The sequence below is a fragment of the Coturnix japonica genome, chromosome 4 (assembly GCF_001577835.2).
Source record: "Coturnix japonica isolate 7356 chromosome 4, Coturnix japonica 2.1, whole genome shotgun sequence".
Classification (NCBI taxonomy): domain Eukaryota; kingdom Metazoa; phylum Chordata; class Aves; order Galliformes; family Phasianidae; genus Coturnix; species Coturnix japonica.
Window position 1 is genome coordinate 2,423,967 of NC_029519.1, and position 18,179 is coordinate 2,442,145.

The 18,179-nt window shown below is 55.3% G+C and overlaps 1 protein-coding gene across 14 annotated transcripts in view; it reads right to left on the minus strand.

Annotated features, from left to right (window-relative positions):
- Window positions 1-326: 326 nt before the first annotated feature.
- Window positions 327-18,179, minus strand: part of DLG3 (discs large MAGUK scaffold protein 3) — a 56,840-nt gene continuing 38,987 nt past the window's right edge. For 7 of the 14 annotated variants that reach the window (XM_015859975.2, XM_015859973.2, XM_015859969.2 and 4 more), the window contains 11 exons: window positions 15,599-15,713; window positions 11,459-11,635; window positions 11,205-11,280; window positions 10,510-10,609; window positions 7,313-7,354; window positions 6,886-6,936; window positions 6,128-6,229; window positions 5,875-6,047; window positions 5,291-5,400; window positions 4,458-4,549; window positions 327-2,744 (listed from right to left, as the gene is read on the minus strand). In XM_015859975.2, coding sequence (XP_015715461.1) covers window positions 2,638-2,744; window positions 4,458-4,549; window positions 5,291-5,400; window positions 5,875-6,047; window positions 6,128-6,229; window positions 6,886-6,936; window positions 7,313-7,354; window positions 10,510-10,609; window positions 11,205-11,280; window positions 11,459-11,635; window positions 15,599-15,713 — 1,145 coding nt within the window. In that variant the 3' untranslated portion in view covers window positions 327-2,637. Of the gene's footprint in view, window positions 2,745-4,457; window positions 4,550-5,290; window positions 5,401-5,874; window positions 6,048-6,127; window positions 6,230-6,885; window positions 6,937-7,312; window positions 7,355-8,131; window positions 8,178-10,509; window positions 10,610-11,204; window positions 11,281-11,458; window positions 11,636-15,598; window positions 15,714-16,108; window positions 16,353-18,179 lie in introns of those variants that run through there. The other 7 variants (XM_015859974.2, XM_015859980.2, XM_015859979.2 and 4 more) reach the window with 4 other exon arrangements.

Sequence of the window (18,179 nt, forward strand, 5' to 3'; positions counted from 1 at the left end):
TGCCTTTACATTCAGCACAGAAGCCATTACACAGCAGCACATAAGCCCTAGTTGTAGAACCAGCCCCATGCAACTCAACCTGTGGCCCAAAAGACAACGATGGTGTCATCCGACCCACATCAAGCTGTGTGGCAACAACACCAGAGCTTTCTCGTGACCTCATTAGGGCTGCACCTGAGGAAGGCTGCTTCCTTTTTTCTTTTCCAGGCTGCTCTCAGTGACTGCATTACAGCACTTCTGCCTGCTGCCACCAATTGCTAAGGTGAGCTCAGACAGCAGAGCTGGCACAGAAGGAAAGACTCCACAAGAAGGGCTCAAAGGCAGAGTTCTTTGCAACTCTCTGTTTATTAAAAATATATGTCTCCTTGGAAGAAACACCAGTAACCAGCGAGCGCTGCGATCGAACTGATACTGTCAGCTATGCCATGGAGTACATCAGCTTTTTCTCCATGGGGCTTGAGGAGAGACAGGCTATTAGAAAAACAGCTGAGACAAGAACTGTGTGACAAGCACTGTGTGTCACGCGCTGTGCTGCTCTGCAGACCCACAGCAGACCCAGCACGACAGCATCCAAAGTTCACTCCTTTAGGGCAGGTCCTGTTGGCTGCAGAATCCTCCCACCCCTCCACCATACCCACAGCAGTGTCTGCTTGCAGCACTGCTTTCTGGCCCAGCAGGCTGCTCGGTCCCTGCAGGCTCTGTGTGGTGCAGGATGAGTGCAGTGTCTCAGCAGAGCACCTGTGCAGCAGCTCATGTTCATGCAGCACACTGTGCCCCCACAGCCATTACCTCCGGGATGGGCACTGGCACTGCTGCACTTGCTCACCCCCATAAAGAAAGGGGAGGGAAGATGGCCCAGACTTACCTGCTGGTGCCTGCCTCTGTGTGTGAGAACACTGCGGTCTGTAAGAAGGCTCTCCCACCTTGGCTGTCAGCACCTGAAAATGCAGTCTGAAGCCAGAGCTGGCCCTCAGTTTCACACAGCCCCGTTCCCACAATGGAGTTCTGCTCCAGTGCCAAAGCTTCCTCCTGAAGGGATGTTCCTCTGCACAAGGCCAGCTCCCAGCACTAACAGCTGCCTCATTTGGGAAGCCACAAGATGCTGCAGTGCACGACTCCATCCCCCAAAAACACAAGCAAGAGGCACCCAAAGCAGTTCCCAAAGGTAAAGCAGAGAGGGCATAGAGCCCAGTGTCAGAGAGAGGGCAGAACATGGAGGTGAGCGCTCACTTCCTCACCACTTGAGGATGGAGCTCCGACCCACAGCCACCACCATGTGTGCAGGGAGTGGAGCAGCAAGTGTGACACCAGGGAAGGAAGGGAGAAAGAGGAAGGCTTTCAGCTGCTGCTCCATTCCTACCCATCTGGAAGCCTGTGAGTGACCACCCAGAGCACAGCTGGGGCTCTCTGTGGCAGCAGCCAACACCAGAAGGGATCATTCACCTTTGAGCACGGGTCCAGGGCCAGCCTGACATCCCAGGTTTTGCACAGCAACACAGGACAGCAAGTACATCGTTTCATGAAGCTGGTAGAGTATTTCCTAACTAAACACCTTGGATCTGGATTCTATTTACAATACAAGCCAGCTTAAAAAATAAGTTAAAAAAACTGGATTTTATACCCGTTCAGTTCATTATTAACAAGAGGAAAAAAAAATAATAATGGAATAATGAAAAAACAAACAAACAAACAAAAAAGCCAGCACTGCAACACAATGTGGATTTGGTTTAACATCAGCTTAAAAAAATAGAACCAAAAGGAAACCTCTCATGCAAACACATATGGTGGCGTGTAAAACAATGTGCAATTTAATATGTAGCATCATCCATTCTCTCCCTCCGCAGCCTCCTGCTCAGTCTGTGGCTCTTGGGTCAGCCCAGAGCTCCGGGCCCTTCTGGGGGGGATGAGGAGGGGGGAGAGGGGTAGGGGGGAAGCTCTGTGCTGCTCCCCAACCTGGGGCTGCTGGCAGGGCAGCAGGAGATGCTCGTGGTACCGCCGGGATCACTTCTGCCCCAGTGGACTCCCTGTGCCCAGAGGGTGGGACAAAGAAACTGAAAAATCCTTGCAATAACACAGTACCTTTGAAGAGGTCCCCTCGGGTTTCCTAGTCCACGCGGATATATATATATATATATATAATATATATATAATATCTTTCTCTATATTATATATAAATTACATATACAGATAAATAAAATGCCTTCTGCTGCCGTTCTGTCACGCTGCTCAGAGCTGCTAGGCAGTCACACCTGGGAAAAATGCCCCGGAGCTCCAACGCTGCTCGTGTTCTCAGAGTCCGCTGTTTCACTTGTTTCATACATCAGTCCTCAGCTGCCTCCTCCCTTCTGGATTCTTGGTTTAGTTAATAATAATAATAATAGTAATAAAAAACGACTCTTGAATGGGTTCTCATCTGTCTCTAATGGAGCAGTGGGAAGGTCCATGCAGGGATGGTGGGAACAGTCACGTGATGAATGAGAGCAGTTCATCCCAACAAAAGAAACAGGACTAGAAAACTCAATTCTGCGACGATCTAAAAAAGGGGGCAGGAATCGTTTGCACCATCCCCCCCCCTTGGGGCAGAGGGCACAGGTGGGGTGGGACGTCAGAGATGGTCCCCCGAGGTGGGGGACAGCTTCAGAGCTTCTCTGGAGACGGGACCCAGATGTAGTGCCCGGATTGGTCCTCGATGATCTGTTTGATTTTGCTGTAAATCTCTTCGAGAGAATCTCCTTGTACGATGGCTGAAAGAGAAGAGAACAAGCAACACTTTGAACAAAGCCACGACCACAGAAAGGCCTTCTCTGCAGCAAAGGGGCCGGCAACACATAGCTGACAGTGAATGCGGAGCTCGTGTTGGAGGAGCTGGAACAGACACGTGGTGACACAGAGGGTTAACGCAGTGTGTCCGAGGGGATTAGCGAGCCCTGCGCTGATCCCACGCCGGCGGAGCTGCTGGCGCGTGTGAAGTGCCAACCAGGCTCTGCACAACGGTGCTAATCAGCTTTGTGAGCCGTGTCCCAGCGCTGCTGAGCTCCGGGCAGTGGGCCCAGGGCAGGGTGTGAACTTCCAGCTCTGCTCCGTGGTCACCGCCTTCCCCCTCCCCACCACTCTGCTGCAATGCATGGAGCACTGCAAGGATTAGCCAAGTGGATACCCCGACCTGCTGGATTCGCCTATGCAGATCTGCTCCCCTGCTGTGCACTCCTGGTTGTTACTTCTATGCTTCATGACAGCACTGCCATGCTGGAAAAAGCAAACACCTGTCTGCTGCTCCTGCAGCAGTGCTTTTCCAGCGCCTTGCTGCTTAGCACGGACACAACACAAAAGGCTTCCGTGTGTCTCTTACATCAGGAGATGGACCACAGCTCTCTGGTCCCTCAGCCTGTAGCCAAGCCAGCACCATGCTCCAGTGCCTCACTGTAAGCTCCTGGCACAGCATTTCCTACAGCATCCACCTCAGTGCCCATTTCAGACTCCTTTCAAGCGGGCTGGGTTTCAGCCAAGAGCATTCCTTCCCCAGGTCAGCCTCAAGCCTGCTGGCCACGTGAGGCTGCAACGATGGCGTGCTGAGGTTTGGCAGGACTGCAGAGCACATTTCCTTTGTGTTTGCTCTCCCTGGAGGAGCAGCCTGCAGCTCTGGAAGCGCTGCCCAAGGCAGAGTTCTGGGGAAGGCTCTCACGCTGTTTGTACTGATCCCTCTTCTCAGCTGTGATCTGTATTTGGAAAATGCTCTGCCTAGGATATTTTTTTATAGTAGCTGTTAGGTGAGTAATGCAGTATTTAGCAGGATTACCATTCCTCAGCTTTGGAGGACACAATCACCACAAAGGGGGCAAAGATGGAAGACGAGTTGCTCTGCCTCTTTGCCTGCCCATGATTTTCCAGCATTAATCACACCACAAACGTTAGTTCCCTAACGCACAAGGATGCCTCTGTCATGAGCCCATCCCTGCGAGCACAAATTGCTGGGCAGCCCTCGACTGCTCTTCAACACAGACTCCGGAAGCCAGCCAAGCTTCCAGTCCTTTTTGGAAGGCATTTCGTAATAACTCAGGGCAGCCTCCATCATTTGGGTCCCTCATCCTTATCTTTCCTCTTTAAACATGACTCTATTCTCACTCTCGGAGAATATCTATGAATCTATCTTGTGCTTCCCCCTACCTGTTGTGTCTTTTATTTTTATTGCTATTATTGAAGTCAGCGATAGGCTTTCACAACCTTGGAAAATCCTGCCTGACAACTTCTGCCTTTCTTCTAGACCTGGTTTACGCTTATCCAGTGATCTCTGAACAGGCCCTTTGTACGGCTGTGCTGGCAGAGCGCCGTCTCCTTTTGTTTTGATGGAGCTGGATGTTTTCTCATGGCCCTACAAAGTAAGGCAGTGCTGGTAGAGGTCACAGCTGCCGAATGCAGAAAGATGATCCATCAGACACAAATGTACTCGGGATGCTCACCTGTAAAATACTCTCCGAATTCTTGCTCGAGTTTCATGGCTTTGTCAAAGACCTTGTTGGCCTGCTCGTATGTCTGTCTCCGGTTCATCTCCCTGCCACACGCGAGAAACAGAAACTTAGCAATGAACAAAAAGCAAAAAATAGCCCATGTCACCATCCCTCTGTTACATCATAACATGGAAAAGTCTGGGCAGCCCTGTGAGTTTGCAGGACCACTATAGAAATCCCCCTGCTTTCCCACATCCTGTCACCACTCTCCTTGCCTGGGCTGCCTCATGTTCATTCAAAGCTAAAACGAGCAGTTCTAGGGCTGCTGGCCTGAGAAAGGGTTTTTCCAGTCTCCCTGGTGCCAGCAGCGTCTCTTCTGACCTCAAAGTCCAGCTTGAACTACAGAACGTCCCCCCGGATAATACTGTTGATGCTTGGAAGACGTGCACTCGGGTCCTCCCCAAGGCCACGAGCAGCAGGACGGGCTGCAGCAAACACCTCCAGCCTTTCCAGCACTGTGGGCTCTCAGCAGCTTTTGTGGCTGCCTCAGGGCCCAGCAAGGCAGGGCCCATCAGACACATTTGGGAGCATTACTCTACTGCCACAGTAAATCCTCTTCGGTTCAAATGAAGGTTTTAAACCAGAACAATCCACGGAGATGGGATGCACCCACAGCATTAGACCCACTGTGAGACCAGAAACACAGCAATGGGCCCAGCTCCAGTGAACAGTCAATGTTCAGCATCACCAGCAACATCTGCTGCTTTCTAAAGCACAGAATCAGCAGAAGTACAAAGCCCCAGCTTGCCAGCACCACCCACCCCAGAACACGTCGCTGCACTTACATGAGAGCTTCGATGGATTTTGGTTTGATGAAAATGGCAATGGGATAAAGTTGTGCTTGTTGCAACCTCTTGATAGCATTGCCAGATACATCCAGGATGCAGTGTTTCCCCTGGAAAGGAGACGACTGGGATCAGACCTACCCACACAGTCTGCTCTGGGCAGAGAACAGCTTGCTCACAGGGACATGCTTACAAAGACAGGAGCCACCGAGGTGAAACTCTGCTCCTGAGACACCAGGCAACTCCCACAGCTCTTACATTCCTGTCTGCTTATGGCAGGATCACAACAACGGGAAGGGACTCTGTTTTTTCCCATGACACTTATAAAGTCATTCCCAAACCATCAGTGCTCCCCTATGCATGAAACACTACTGCTCCACCAAGAGCAGCCACGGACCCCTGAAGGCAGAGCTGGTGCCCCAGTGCAGCTGTTTGAGCGGAGCTGAGCTAAACGAGACAAAGCACCGAGGTGGAGCAAAGCAGCCACGTGGGCTGTGTAGGGATGCGGTCTGTACCCTTCATTATGGGCACGGGGAGAGGAAGGACACTGCAAGCACATCCCTGGGGGTGCCACTGACACTCACCCTCTCTGCGACCGCCCGCACTGACTGAATGCTGGTCCCGTAGAGATTGTCGTTGTACTGCCCGGCCTCTATGAACTTGTGGTCCTGAATATCCTTCTCCATTTGCTCTCGAGAAGTGACAAAATGGTAATCCTGTCCATCCACCTCATTGTCACGCCGAGGCCTGGTGGTATCTGGAGGAGAAAAGGCATCAGGAGTGGAGCCGGTGCGACCCACCTGAACCCACATGGCTCTGCCCTCTGCGGGGACTCACGTGGCACGCAGGAACCAAACTTGTGTGGAAATTCAGAGATGAGGTCATCATTAATTCGGTCCTTTGTGGGCCCCAGGATGATCACAGGCCTGGCGTAGTGAACTGCAAACAAAAGCCACAGCTCAGACCAACCCTGGAAGCTCTGTGGAAGTTCATCTCCAGGTTGCGTTCAATATCATCCACATGCAACCCAGGCGATGTGTACAGGCAGCTGGAATGCAGCATCTCCATCCCCTCTGGCAGCGTGCAGCTGGGCCAGGTGCAGGATCTGCTCCAGGGAAGGTGCCACAGTCTCATAGGTCAAAGATCAGCAAAGCTGCTCTGCTGCTCGAGGCACAGAGCTGACAGCCAGGACATGTGGACATGCAGGCTGTGGGCCCTAAGAGACTGATCCAGATGCTGGCAAGGACGGACTGCTAAGGGGGTACTGCTCAGATCAGAACCCCTGGATATCCCACATTGGAAGGGACTCACAGGGATCACCAATCCAGCTCCTGCCTCCACACTCCAAACCCAAACCTTGTGACTGAAAGCATTACCTGAACACCCCCTGAACTCCAGCACTCAGGGCTGTTACACCGTCCTGGGCAGCCTGTTCCAGTCCTACTGCCTTCTGGTGCAAAACCTTTTCCAAACCCATCCTCAGCAGGGGCCAAACCCAGCTCTGCTGAGCTGAAGATCACCCCAGCTAGTCATGCACAGCACAGCTGTGACTGGGGGAGGGGGTTTGATGCCCACAACCCAGCACAAGGACTTACTTTCTTGCCGTATCACTGGCTCGTATGACAGGATAGTGTCCTCTTGTCCTTCTGAAACAGAGCCAAGGAGAGACGGGTGAGCGTTGGCAGCAGCCTCCCAGCCCCAGCCACCCCTTGCACTGAGGACAGGCTCTCACACCCAGCCATATCAGCCTCCTCCTCCTCTACTGCAGGCCTGGATATGAGTGGGCACAGCTGTGGGTGCACTGCAGGCATGTAGAGGAGCACTGGGGGTAACGGGAGCACTGGCTGCGGCCAGACCCAAGTTGTCTTGCACCCCATAACCCATGATGGCAGCTGGCCCAGCATCTCAGTACCACCAGCAGGAAGGAACAGCCTCCGAATAGAAACAACACTGGGACAGGACATGATGGGAGTGCACACACACACACACAGAGGTGAGACAGCAGGAGAGACGCACACTTACTGGAACTGCTCTCGCTGTCACTGGTGTTTGATGTCACGCCCTCTGCAAAGCAACCAGAGAGACCATCTTCAGAGCCAGCGCTTGCCAAGGGCACGCAAGCTGGCACCCAGTGCTGGCAACTGAGAGCAGGGCAGCCAGGTGGCACCACCAGAAAGGCACCCTGGCACCCATGGGGAGGGCTGGGAGTGGGGTGCTGGGGCAGAACTCTTGCCCTTTGTCACGCTCAGGGGGAATAGGGTATGTGTGGGGGAACCTCTTCTGCTTGGCTATGCTGAGATGGGGGAGGTGCTGGGAGCGGGGCTGCGGGCAGGGCTGGCAGGGTGCAGCATGCACACGGAGGGCAGGGGTGGGGAGCTGCCTGCAGGGACGGGCTGGGACTCACAGAGACGAGACAGTGACAGGATGGGACAGAGTTCGGGGCTTTGCTTTGCTTTGGCTGATCCCAGTGCTGTGACCTCCCCACAGAGGCTGGCCGCTGCCTGCCTTACTCAGAACAGCTCTGCAGGGTTTGGGGTGTGCAGCCAAGCAGCTCTGGGCACGTGGGCAATCATACACCATCAAAGGAAGGTGGCACGACACCTTCACCTGCTCCCGAGGGTGCCGTGGGCAGGCCCTTGTGTGCGCTTAGGGTACAGCCAAATCCCCCAAGCAAACTGCCCATCCCCTCCCCAGTGTAGCACCTTCAGAGCCCTCTGCTGGGAGAGGCAATCAAACCCATGGGGTTCCTCATGCCCCACACCCAGAGAAGCACAGCCACCAGGCACCCCCAACGTGTGTTGGCGATGGAAAGTGAACGATGCGTGTTGCAATTCCACTTACTCAGGTTCTTTGCTCCATAATAATCGTCACTTAACCCAGGGAAGTCCTGATTTCACAGACAGCGAGAAGGGGGAGAAGGGAGAGAAAAGAGCGCAGGAGAGGGGAGGTCAGAGAGGAGGGGAGAAGAAGACAGAGCCAGATGAGCATTAGTGACAGGAGTGCAGAACTGCCCAGAGCTGTAACTGCAAGTGATGTTAAGAAACGTTTCCCGGCGGTGACACCGATATCTCACCAAGAGCTGCTGACGCCCAGCAGACCCTCACAGCACTCTGGCTGCGCCTGGAGGCCACTGTGGGTCCCCCTGAAGCTCTGCCACAGCCCCAAAGCGTTTCTCCATACAGCCTCAATTGGTCTTTCGCAGTGTGCAACTCTGCTCTCCCCTAAGCCCCTCTGGAGGGGAAACGAGCACTGCCACACCTCTAACAGCATGGCTGGGGGATGCTTCTCCCCACCTGTGTGCATGAGCTGCCCACATCCCCCTGCTGCAAGCAGGGCACCAGGATGGGCAGTGCAGCAGAGCATGGCAAGGGAGCTGCCTGCAGGCTGCTCTGATGCTGCTGGCAAAGAGCACAGCCTGCCCTGTGCCTGTGCCATATGTCCCATACTGCAGGGCAGGCCAAGAGCAGTGCCTCAGTGACCTTCAGCTGCAGGCACTGAGCTGATCTGTGCTCCATTAGCACCCTCATGCCATCCCATTCCCTGCTGCTACACCACCTCCAACACAGGTCACATCCTCACTGCTTCCCACAGCTACCAGCTATGGCCATGCCCTGCACACAGAGCAGGGCGCCCACACCCTACAACAAAACAAGGGTAGCCAGGACAGGAAAAGCTTCCAATGGCCAAGTCCTGTTCCATCAGAGGCTTTCCAGCATGCCCAGCCACATGCCCTGCAGGAACCTGGACACACAGACTTCACACACCATCACAGCCATCATGCTGACTGCTGTCACTGAGACCTCCATGCAGCCTGGCTGAATGAAGTGGGCACTGCCCCATGGCAGCCTGGTTCCAGCTGCCCCCTGCCAAACCCAGGAGGGTGCTGGAGGGGAGCACTCAATGTGTTGGCATCTGGGCAGGGACACAGCTCCGCCTTGCCCACTTGCTCTCCTCTTTCCAAAAACACAACACCTGCAGCCTTCTCTGTGAACACTCAGTGGAGGAGTGGATGCAATTTAGCACCTGGAAAGAGGAGAGGCTGAGCACAGCTGCTCACCTAACCCAGCAAGGGCAGGCTGTTCCATCCTTGCACAGGGAAAACACTTTCAAGAAGTGAGTTTGCTCCAGAGGAGTTGTGCAGCTGACCCTCAGTTTTCCCTACTGCAGGCACCAGCATTCCTGATGTCAGGATTTGAAGCGAGGAGCTGAACACTCAGCACAGCTCTCAAACCTGGAGGTGTCTCAAGGTTACACCCCTACCCCTTTCTCTCATCCTTTTCTACACACAGGATGTGTCTGTGCACAGCCCTGCCTGCCAAGGAGAGGGGAGCTGCAGCACAACCAGCCCTCACTGGGAGCCCTGGGTGAGAGCTGGGTATTCCCCACAATCTGCAGCCAAGAAGCCAGGATGTGTCTCAGCTGCTGAGTGTGGGCAGTGCTTCTGCCAGCGAGAGCACACCTCCCTCACAGCCACAGGGTTTCACTTACAGGAAAGGCTTGGAGACTGTCAGGAATAGGTAGCAGAGAGTCACTTCTATGGGAGACAGTGAGCACAGCCAAGATGTCCCCCTCAGCCTGAGGACAAGGGCCAAGCTCCTGCACTGCTCAGCCACCTCTTGCTCTGGGAGGGGGAGCAGCCCTTGGCAGGCACAGGGAGGGAGCAGAGCTCACAGCACATGGGAGAGAGCAGGAAGAGGCAGAGCAGGAGTGTAGGCAAGTATAAAGTTATGAAAGGATGAAGACACCAAACACGAGAAAGAGAGCCAGCCCGTGCAGAGACACAGCCAGAGGCAGCTGGGCTTGCAGCAGCTGAGTGAGCCTGCCTGTGCAGGGCGTTCATGCCTGGGACTTCAGCAGGTGCACAGGGACAAGAAATGCAGCCGGGAGGTCCCTCACTCGGTTGGCATCCACCCCGAGTGCTACAGGAGCTACCGCTCTGATTTCAGGCTCAGGCTGCTCCCTAGCTGCAGGTAGGGCTGATGGGCACAGAACCTGAACGAGCCCTGGGCCACATCCATGCCTGACGGTGGCTGGGAAGGCTCCAGTGCAGTAGGGCACGTGCATGGCCTCAGCCTGCCTGGCAGCAGCAGCACAGTTTGGCCAACACAGGCAGGCACTGTGCTTGCTGGCTATGGGAACGTGGCACATCTCCCCTCCTCAAGGCAGGAGGTGGGGGTTGGGGGGTTGCACGTTGCCCTCTCTGGCCAGCTGCTACTTACGTTCCTGTCCGCCGCTCTCCTGGGCCAGGTTCTCTTTGCTCTTGTAAAATGGAAACTTTCGAGAGAGGCGGAAACTCTTTTTACGTTTCGTTTTGATCGACTGTGAAGAAGATGGAGATGGAGGGGAGGACAGAAAAAACAATGGCGTTTAACGCATGCAAGGAAAATTAAAATGGAGAGACGATGAGGAGCTGTGGAAGGGCGGTTACCCTGGAATGAAATCATGGGGATTACATGAAAACTGTAATGCAGGAAAAAAATAATTGAATGCGGAGAAAAATGTGTTTTTAGGGATGTTGGGAAGCTGATGAGCCTCTGCAGGAGGAGCACGGCTGTTCTCACTGCCTCATCCATTCACTCCATGCAAGGGAAGCTCTGCCAGCATCAGGCACCTGCACTCAGCTCCCAGCCACCAGTGTGCTCTGCCGGGGCTGTGCTGGGACATGCTCTGCTCCCTTGCCACCATAAAGACACCCCGCTACCAAACCACTGTCTGTCATCAGCACCTTCACAGCTGCCTCAGCCCCTCTGCTCCCACCCTGCACACAGCTGAGGGGAGCTGTGCCTCAGACAGTCCGTTGCACTGCTCCTTGCTCTGGGACAGCTCTGGCTGCTCTCAATGGGAGCACTGAGCTGCCCAGACTCACCCTGCCCCACTACAGCACACTGGCTCATTATGCCTGCTTAGCACTCACCCGGTTGGACTCTATCATGCCAGTCCTGGCGTGGAACTTCACCGTTTTCAATCGTGCTCTCTCTTTCTTCTCCACCCTGATTGGAAGTTAAAAGGGAGAGAGATACTGCTAGTCCCTGGGATGCCCATAATGCTGCACGTATTCCTCATGCTGATACCACCAGATCTGCCACACGGTGCAGATCCAGAAGCTGGGTCCCGAGGCTCACAGGACCAAAGCACCATGCAAGTCAGCTCCTGCTGATGGGCACTCACCTCTTCTTGCTGGGGATGACTCCGATCTGCTCGCTCTCACCGTGAGGTGTCACAAGCCTGGCTTGCCACCACTCATCATCGGAGGCATTGATGACATGCAGAATGTCCCCATAGGAGAAGCTGAGCCCCTGGCTGGGTAAGCAGCTGTCCCGGGTCCGGTCATAGTCAAACAGAGCTCTGCAAAGGAGCACAGAGAGGAGTGAAGCCCTCCCCTGCCAAGGAAGCAGCAGCACTGCAGACCTCATTAGGCTGTGGATGAAGTGCTCACCATGAACCCCCCACAGAAACGACAGCCAACAAACTAGCTCTTGACATGAACTGCAAGAAGCACACAAACCACACAGATGCTCAAGAAGGCTGTGGTCAGAAAGCAGCCAAACAAGAATATATAACAGGTTCAGCAGCCTCAAAAAAATATAACAGGTTGTAAATGGTACCCCGCTGCCAATCAGGAAAGCAGCACAAGAGGGAAAACCCGGCTGATCTGTTCAGAGGGCGAGACCCAGCACCCTTCATGAGCAAAGCTGCAGGCCAACAGAATGCCCTGCAGCAGGGAATGGAGAGCTTGCCCTGTGCCATGAGCAACAAGGGTGTGAGATGGCCAGGAGCTGACTGTGCCCTGCTGCTGGAGGAAGTCATGCCCATGGGCTGCAGGGCACACACAGCCTTCACTCTTATTTACGTGTAGAGGTATTTGATTCCAGAGCTCTGTGAGTTATGAGTGCAACTCAATGCTTACCTGATTCTACAACTATTCCAGATTTTTAAATGCTTCCCCTAAGAACAGTTTATTTAGTTATAGTACAAGAGCTTCATCTCCAATATTAAATTACCCAGCTGCAGAAAAGATGATTATTTTTTAAACTAAGGAAGAGAAGCACTAATGCTCTTCCTGTGCAAGCGACTGGAGCCTTATCGCCCGCCTCCACTGCAGCCCTTTGCCACAAGCTGCTTTCAGGGGCCTCATCCTACCAATGTCAGATCTCAAACCAGACCTGTTTTCCATTCCACATCCTTCAGCAATGCATGGAAACAGCTGAGCCGCCATTCAGAGCACTGTTACTGGTGGCACAACTGGGAGCCCCATTTTCACTCCTACAAGGTCAGCCCCACTCTCCCCCCAGGCAGAGTGTGGGGGCACGGTGAGCACTTCTCAGCCAGCTGCCGGCCTCATCCAGGCAGAAAAGAAGGGGAAAGCCATAATAACACCACCCTCTGCCCTGCTCATCACCTCCTTCCACTATGAGGAACCCCGAGGGGGTCTGGAACAACACAGAACAAGTCACACTGATTGTCGAGCTGAATCCTTTTAACTGTGGCTCCATAAATAGTAAAAGCAACAGGCACACCACACACCAGCCACCTGCAGAGCAAGCTGCCTCGCTGACTATCAGAAACTGCTTCTCTGCTACATTTAATAAGAACCTTCTCCCCAGCCAGCACGGCAGCTGAGGGTCAGCATAGGTCTCCCTCCCTGCGGTGGCTCCAGGTAAGCTGGGGCTCCCCTCTCCTGGGAAGCAGAAGAGCAGCACCAAATCTTGCACTGTTGTGAAAGCTGCCGCTGTTTCCAGTTCCTTCCAGTTTTATCCTGCTTGTCCCGACTGGCTAAATTATAACCCCATGTGGAACTGTTGCAGGAACAGCTATAGAGTGGTCTGCTTTTGACTAAGCAGCCAATATCTACCTGCAGGTCCTCATTTCTGGCAGCGGTATCAGTGTGCAGGCTGCAAAGCACCAGCTCATCTTCCAGACCAGAGAGAACTGTCAGATCACAGGAACTGTGCCCTGTGAGCACCCGAGGACTCAGCATCACCACACGCCTTCTGCCTCCCAGGCACCAGCACCCACCTGCACCAGGACGGTGAGCTCAGGTGCCAGATCTCAGCCACAGGGCTGAAATGAAGGGCCTGGCTGGGCTCAGGCATAGAAGCAGCTCCTGCAGTAGCCCTGTCTTGGCTTCAACCGGGACATGGATGAGCGATGGAGCACTAAGCAGAGAGCTGGATGTGCTCTTCTTGGGTCACATCCTTCTTTAAGCACGGTGACACAAGCAGCTCCTGGACCAGAAGGACGGGGAGCCCTCTGGGCTGAGGCCTGATATGTTGATGCAGCCCCGAGGTTCACCCAGCCAACAGCTCACTCTGCTTTCTCCAGCTTACTCGGGGCCATTGCTGGGAGGCTCCTGTGCTCGGCCCCACAAGAACAGAAACACGCATGGCCCCGAGCACAGCACGTGGCAGCCGGCAGTGCAGCACCGCGGGGCCCTTCAGCTGGAGGCAAGCAGCCCTGCCAGGCACCTCTGCTCCCTGCCAAAAGATAAGGCCGTGTGCGTGGCTGGCACGCCCCAGCCAGACCAGCGCCATTAGGAATGAGGAGAGTGCAATTAACAGGAAGGAAAGAGCAGAGAACCGGCCGGGCAGGTTCCAGAGCCAGCAGCACCCTCAGCCCCACGGCCCGGCCTGTTGGCTCCCAGCTGCAGGGTGCCTGCTGGCCAGGCCTGGCCCCGCTCCCCTCAGTGCCTGCACGGGGAACTCAGTGCTGCTGGATGAGAAGCCGGCCTGCTGGAGCCAAACAGCAGCCCTGCGAGGCCCAGCCCTCCTCCACTCAGCCCCATCCCCTGCAGGAGCAGCAAGCTGGCTGCAGAGCAGCGGAGCAGTGCCAGGCCTGCTCCAGAGCCAGCACTGAGCCGTCCCAGCCCCTGCTGGACTTTGCCCTGCAGGAGTGCTGGGAGCCTGCCCTACCCAGGTGGGCTGTGAGCACTGTGAGCACTGGGCCCCACTGCCCCGTGCACCCCACGGCCTGGCGGTGCTGACTCGAGCAGTTTGCTAGCACGTCCCATAATTGATGTCCTGTCCACAAGGCAGCAGCTCAGCCGGTTTCAGGCAACTTGTGCTCGAAACCACCCCGCCCAGAAGGGCTGGGGCAGCTCTCACACACTCACGGGTGTCAGTGGGGCAGCAGATGGCAAATCCAGCAGAGCCTTGTGAAACTGTGAGCTGTGGGAACATAACACAGCTCTGCCCCGTGTCCGTCTGGGCACAGGAACCCTGAACCCCCAAACGCTCTTACACAGCACAGCCCTGCTGCAAGACATGCAGCCTCAGCTCCCACCTTCCTCCCTGCAGGGAAAGAGAAGCATCCCTTGCTTCTGCCAACCCCCACCTGCAACCCAAGGTGAGGAGTTGCAGGATGATTTTAATAAGCAAATTACAATCGCTCATTAGCTGCCACCACGTTGCTTCTCACTGCAAAAAGCAGACACTGCATCCAGCCAGGGGATGGCAGGGGCAGCAGCCAGCAGGGCGGGGGGCACGAAGCAGTCACGGAGCCAGCACCGTGCGGCTGCTTAACCCCTGCGTGCTCCGTGCCTGGCTCTGAACCAAAAGCACAACTCGGGATCAAAGCCATAATCCTCCTAAGAGCTCATCTCCCCTCCAGCCAGATCTCGCTGCATGAGTGGCAACAGAGAAGCCAGTTAGTGCAGAGCGGGTAGCGGAGAGCACTGCCTGCATCCTGCCTTGGGCCTCTCCATCCCCAGCAGCTCACCCTGGGACGCAGCTGCCTGGCTGCAGCACAGCCCAGCTCTCTGCACAGTCGCCTGTTTAAAAGGTATTTAAGTGCAGAGCATTCAGCCCTGAAGAAGGAGTGCAAAACCCACTGCTGTGCTCTCCAAGCTCCGTGCCTTATTTATAAAGCTCGCTGTCCTCCCCTTGCAGAAGCAGGGCAGCACGTCCTCACAAAGGTGCAATGCCCACCCACAGGTGCAAGGAAGCAATCCCGGCTGCTGTGGGTGCACCTGCCCAGGGATGAGTTGCTCATCTGCGAGGCTGCACTGACACATTCTCCTTCCTCGTTCCCAAGTGCCGGGCACACCCAGAGGAAGCACAGGCAGCTCCTGGAAGGTGCACCCTGTGAGCACCCGCCTCCCACAGCCAGGCACTGCACAGCCCTTGTACGTACACTCAGGAATGGATCTCCTGGCCAGAACTGTGGCAAAACAGGAGTGGGTCCCGCATGGTTGCATGTGCTCAACAACCCCTCCCTCAGGAGGAAGGTGACCTCCTCCTCCTTGATCTCTGCAGGCAGCAAATGACCTCAAGTCTGGAGATGGCACTGACAGGGAAACGGGACGAGTCTTACCGGACATAGAGGGACCTCTTCTCGCTTGTCCGAAGTGAGCCGGAGCCAGAGCTCATGCTGCTGTTCATCATCTGCTCTCTCAAGTCGTGGATCTTGGACTCGAAGCGGCTGTACTCTGTGAGGAGACGGAGGGTCAGTGCAGGCAGGGGTTGCCCCCAGGTCTCTGCCACCAGCCCACAACCAGATGAACCCCAGAAGCACCAAGAGAGGCAGCCACAGCTGCCCACAGGGCATCTTGTCCACGAGCCCATCCTTCCTCATACACAAACAAGGAGGGCTGGCAGCTGCCCTGCACACTCCCGTCCCAGGGCTGAGGTCACCTTGCAGAGTGCTTAAATAAAAGATGCAGAAAGAGTGAGAGCTCACAGGGGACCATCAGCTGCAGGCCAACACAGCATGGCCGTGCAGCACGGCCCACAGCTCGCTGGCAGCCCCCAGCCTGCCCGTAGCTTGGGATAGGGGACAGAGCACGGCCTTAGGAAGGGAGAGGAGGAATTCACCTGGCCTCACCTACATCCCAAGCAGCGCAAGACCCTTCAGAAGCCACCAGCACCTCCGGCAGCAGCAGGACGGGAGCTGCCACCACCTGCAGCTCCTCCCTCTGTGCCACTGCGACCTTCAGCTGGGTGTAAAGGTCGGCCCCAGAGCACAGGGCGGAGGCAGCAGCCCCGCTCAGCCAAGGTAGACAGGAAAGGTGCTGCCAAAGACTTGCCAGGCTTGGAGATATTTGGAAAACTGTTGGTTCTGAAGGCCCCCAGCAGCGCCATGACTCACACCAAGCACCTGGGCTCACCAATTCTGTCCTGTGTACACAGACTGTAGTTACATCCCACATCCTGGTGCACAGCAGGCTGCGTTTGAAAGCCCCTAACCATGCACAGGGACTGTTCCTTCAGTGCAGACACTCGTGGGGCTGGGGTTATGCAACCATGGGTCGGCATTTCCTGGCTATCGAGCCCTAAACTGTGCAGCCAGAGCCAGTTAAGGATTCGCCTTCGGTACAGAATTGCTGTATTTTTACTAAAGATATACCACAAACCCTAAACCTGCACACAAAAACTCCGCAGCCGCACAGAGGAGCTGTGCTGCAGCCCCAGCCTCTGAAGCCTGCTCTGCTGGTTTGCTTCAAACCCCAAACGCCAGCATATGCAGTGCAATGTGAACCTGCATGTGGGACAGCTTGACGAGCCATCTGCAGGCTGCCTGCTGCTGTGCTCGCCTCACAGGGTGTTCAAACAGAAGGGTTAAGCAAGCCAGGTTTCCTCCTCTTTGCAGCACTCAGACAGCAGCTCGCCCTGCAATCACAGCCCCGCTGCGTGGCTCAGGGCCACCCATGCTCTCCTGGTCCATCTACCTGCTGAACTTGCTGTGCCCCATAGGAAGCATTACATCCACTCGTGCTGCTGCTTCTCCCCACAACGCTCACACTGTAAGAGGCAGGCAGCCCAGGGCAGGGGGAGAGAAAGGAAGCAGATGGGTTCACATAATGTAAGTCAGCACCGTAGTACAGATGCTCAGAGGCATGTTAAAATTTCATGGGCAACACTCCACGACGTGAAAGTTCATACACAGGGTGCAATTGCCTGGCTCTTATAGAGAAGCTGCTGTAAAGAATGCTCCTGTGCAGGCAGGGGGAGGTGCAGCTCACTGCTGGGGCTCCTGACCTGAGCCATGTCCTGCACGGTGTCACAGATGGGGCTGCCACCTTCCCTGACATGCTGTGTGCTGCTCAAAGGCTTCCCCTCAGGAGAAAGCAAGCAAGCAAGCTGCAATGCTGAGCACCCCAAGTAGCATAGGCTGCAGTCTAACGGGATGCAGGAACCCACCCTGTGCCAGCAGGCACTGCCAACATCGAGTTCTGAAAGCACAGCTGGAGCCTTCCTGCAAGGCTCAACTCAAGGTTACCCTATGAGTGAGCACTCAGCTACAAACAGACCCCCCCTTACCAGCATGCTGGAACAGCCTCCCCAACAATTAGCAGCAGATAACCTCCAGCAAGCAGCGCTTCTATCTCTGCCCACTGGCTCCGATCCACTTTGCCTCTGCATCCTGGAAGCAGAGCTGCTGTGTAGCAGAACCTCACCTAGGAAGCACGCCCGCTGTACAGCAGGGAGGTGAGCATCAGCAGCTCTTTGCTAATCCCCACCTCTGGCACTCCCACAGCACCCGGGCACTGGATGCGTTCAGGACACCCTTATCAACCCCGAAAATATGCAACAGGTGAACTCACTCCTCTTGTTGCAAGAGGACCTGACGCCAGCAGGAGCAGCACTTTGTTCTCACCACCTTGCAAGCTGACTAAGTTACACAGCACTATGTCCCCCCCCCCCCCCCCTTCCCCCAGTCCAGGGCTAATCAGGGCTGCCCCGTGCAGGTGCTCCCAAGGAGGGCCCTGAGCCCACAGAACAGCCCCCATTTCACCCCAGAGGAACCTTTGGCCTCTGCATTCTTCCATGAGAAAGCCCAAAGGGATTTGGGCTGCCCAGGTTGCAAAGCTCTGGGATTAGACATCCACAGGGCCATTGTCCGCTTCTCTCTCTGGCCTCACAGAGGAAAACACATCCTGTTTTCAATAGCGCTG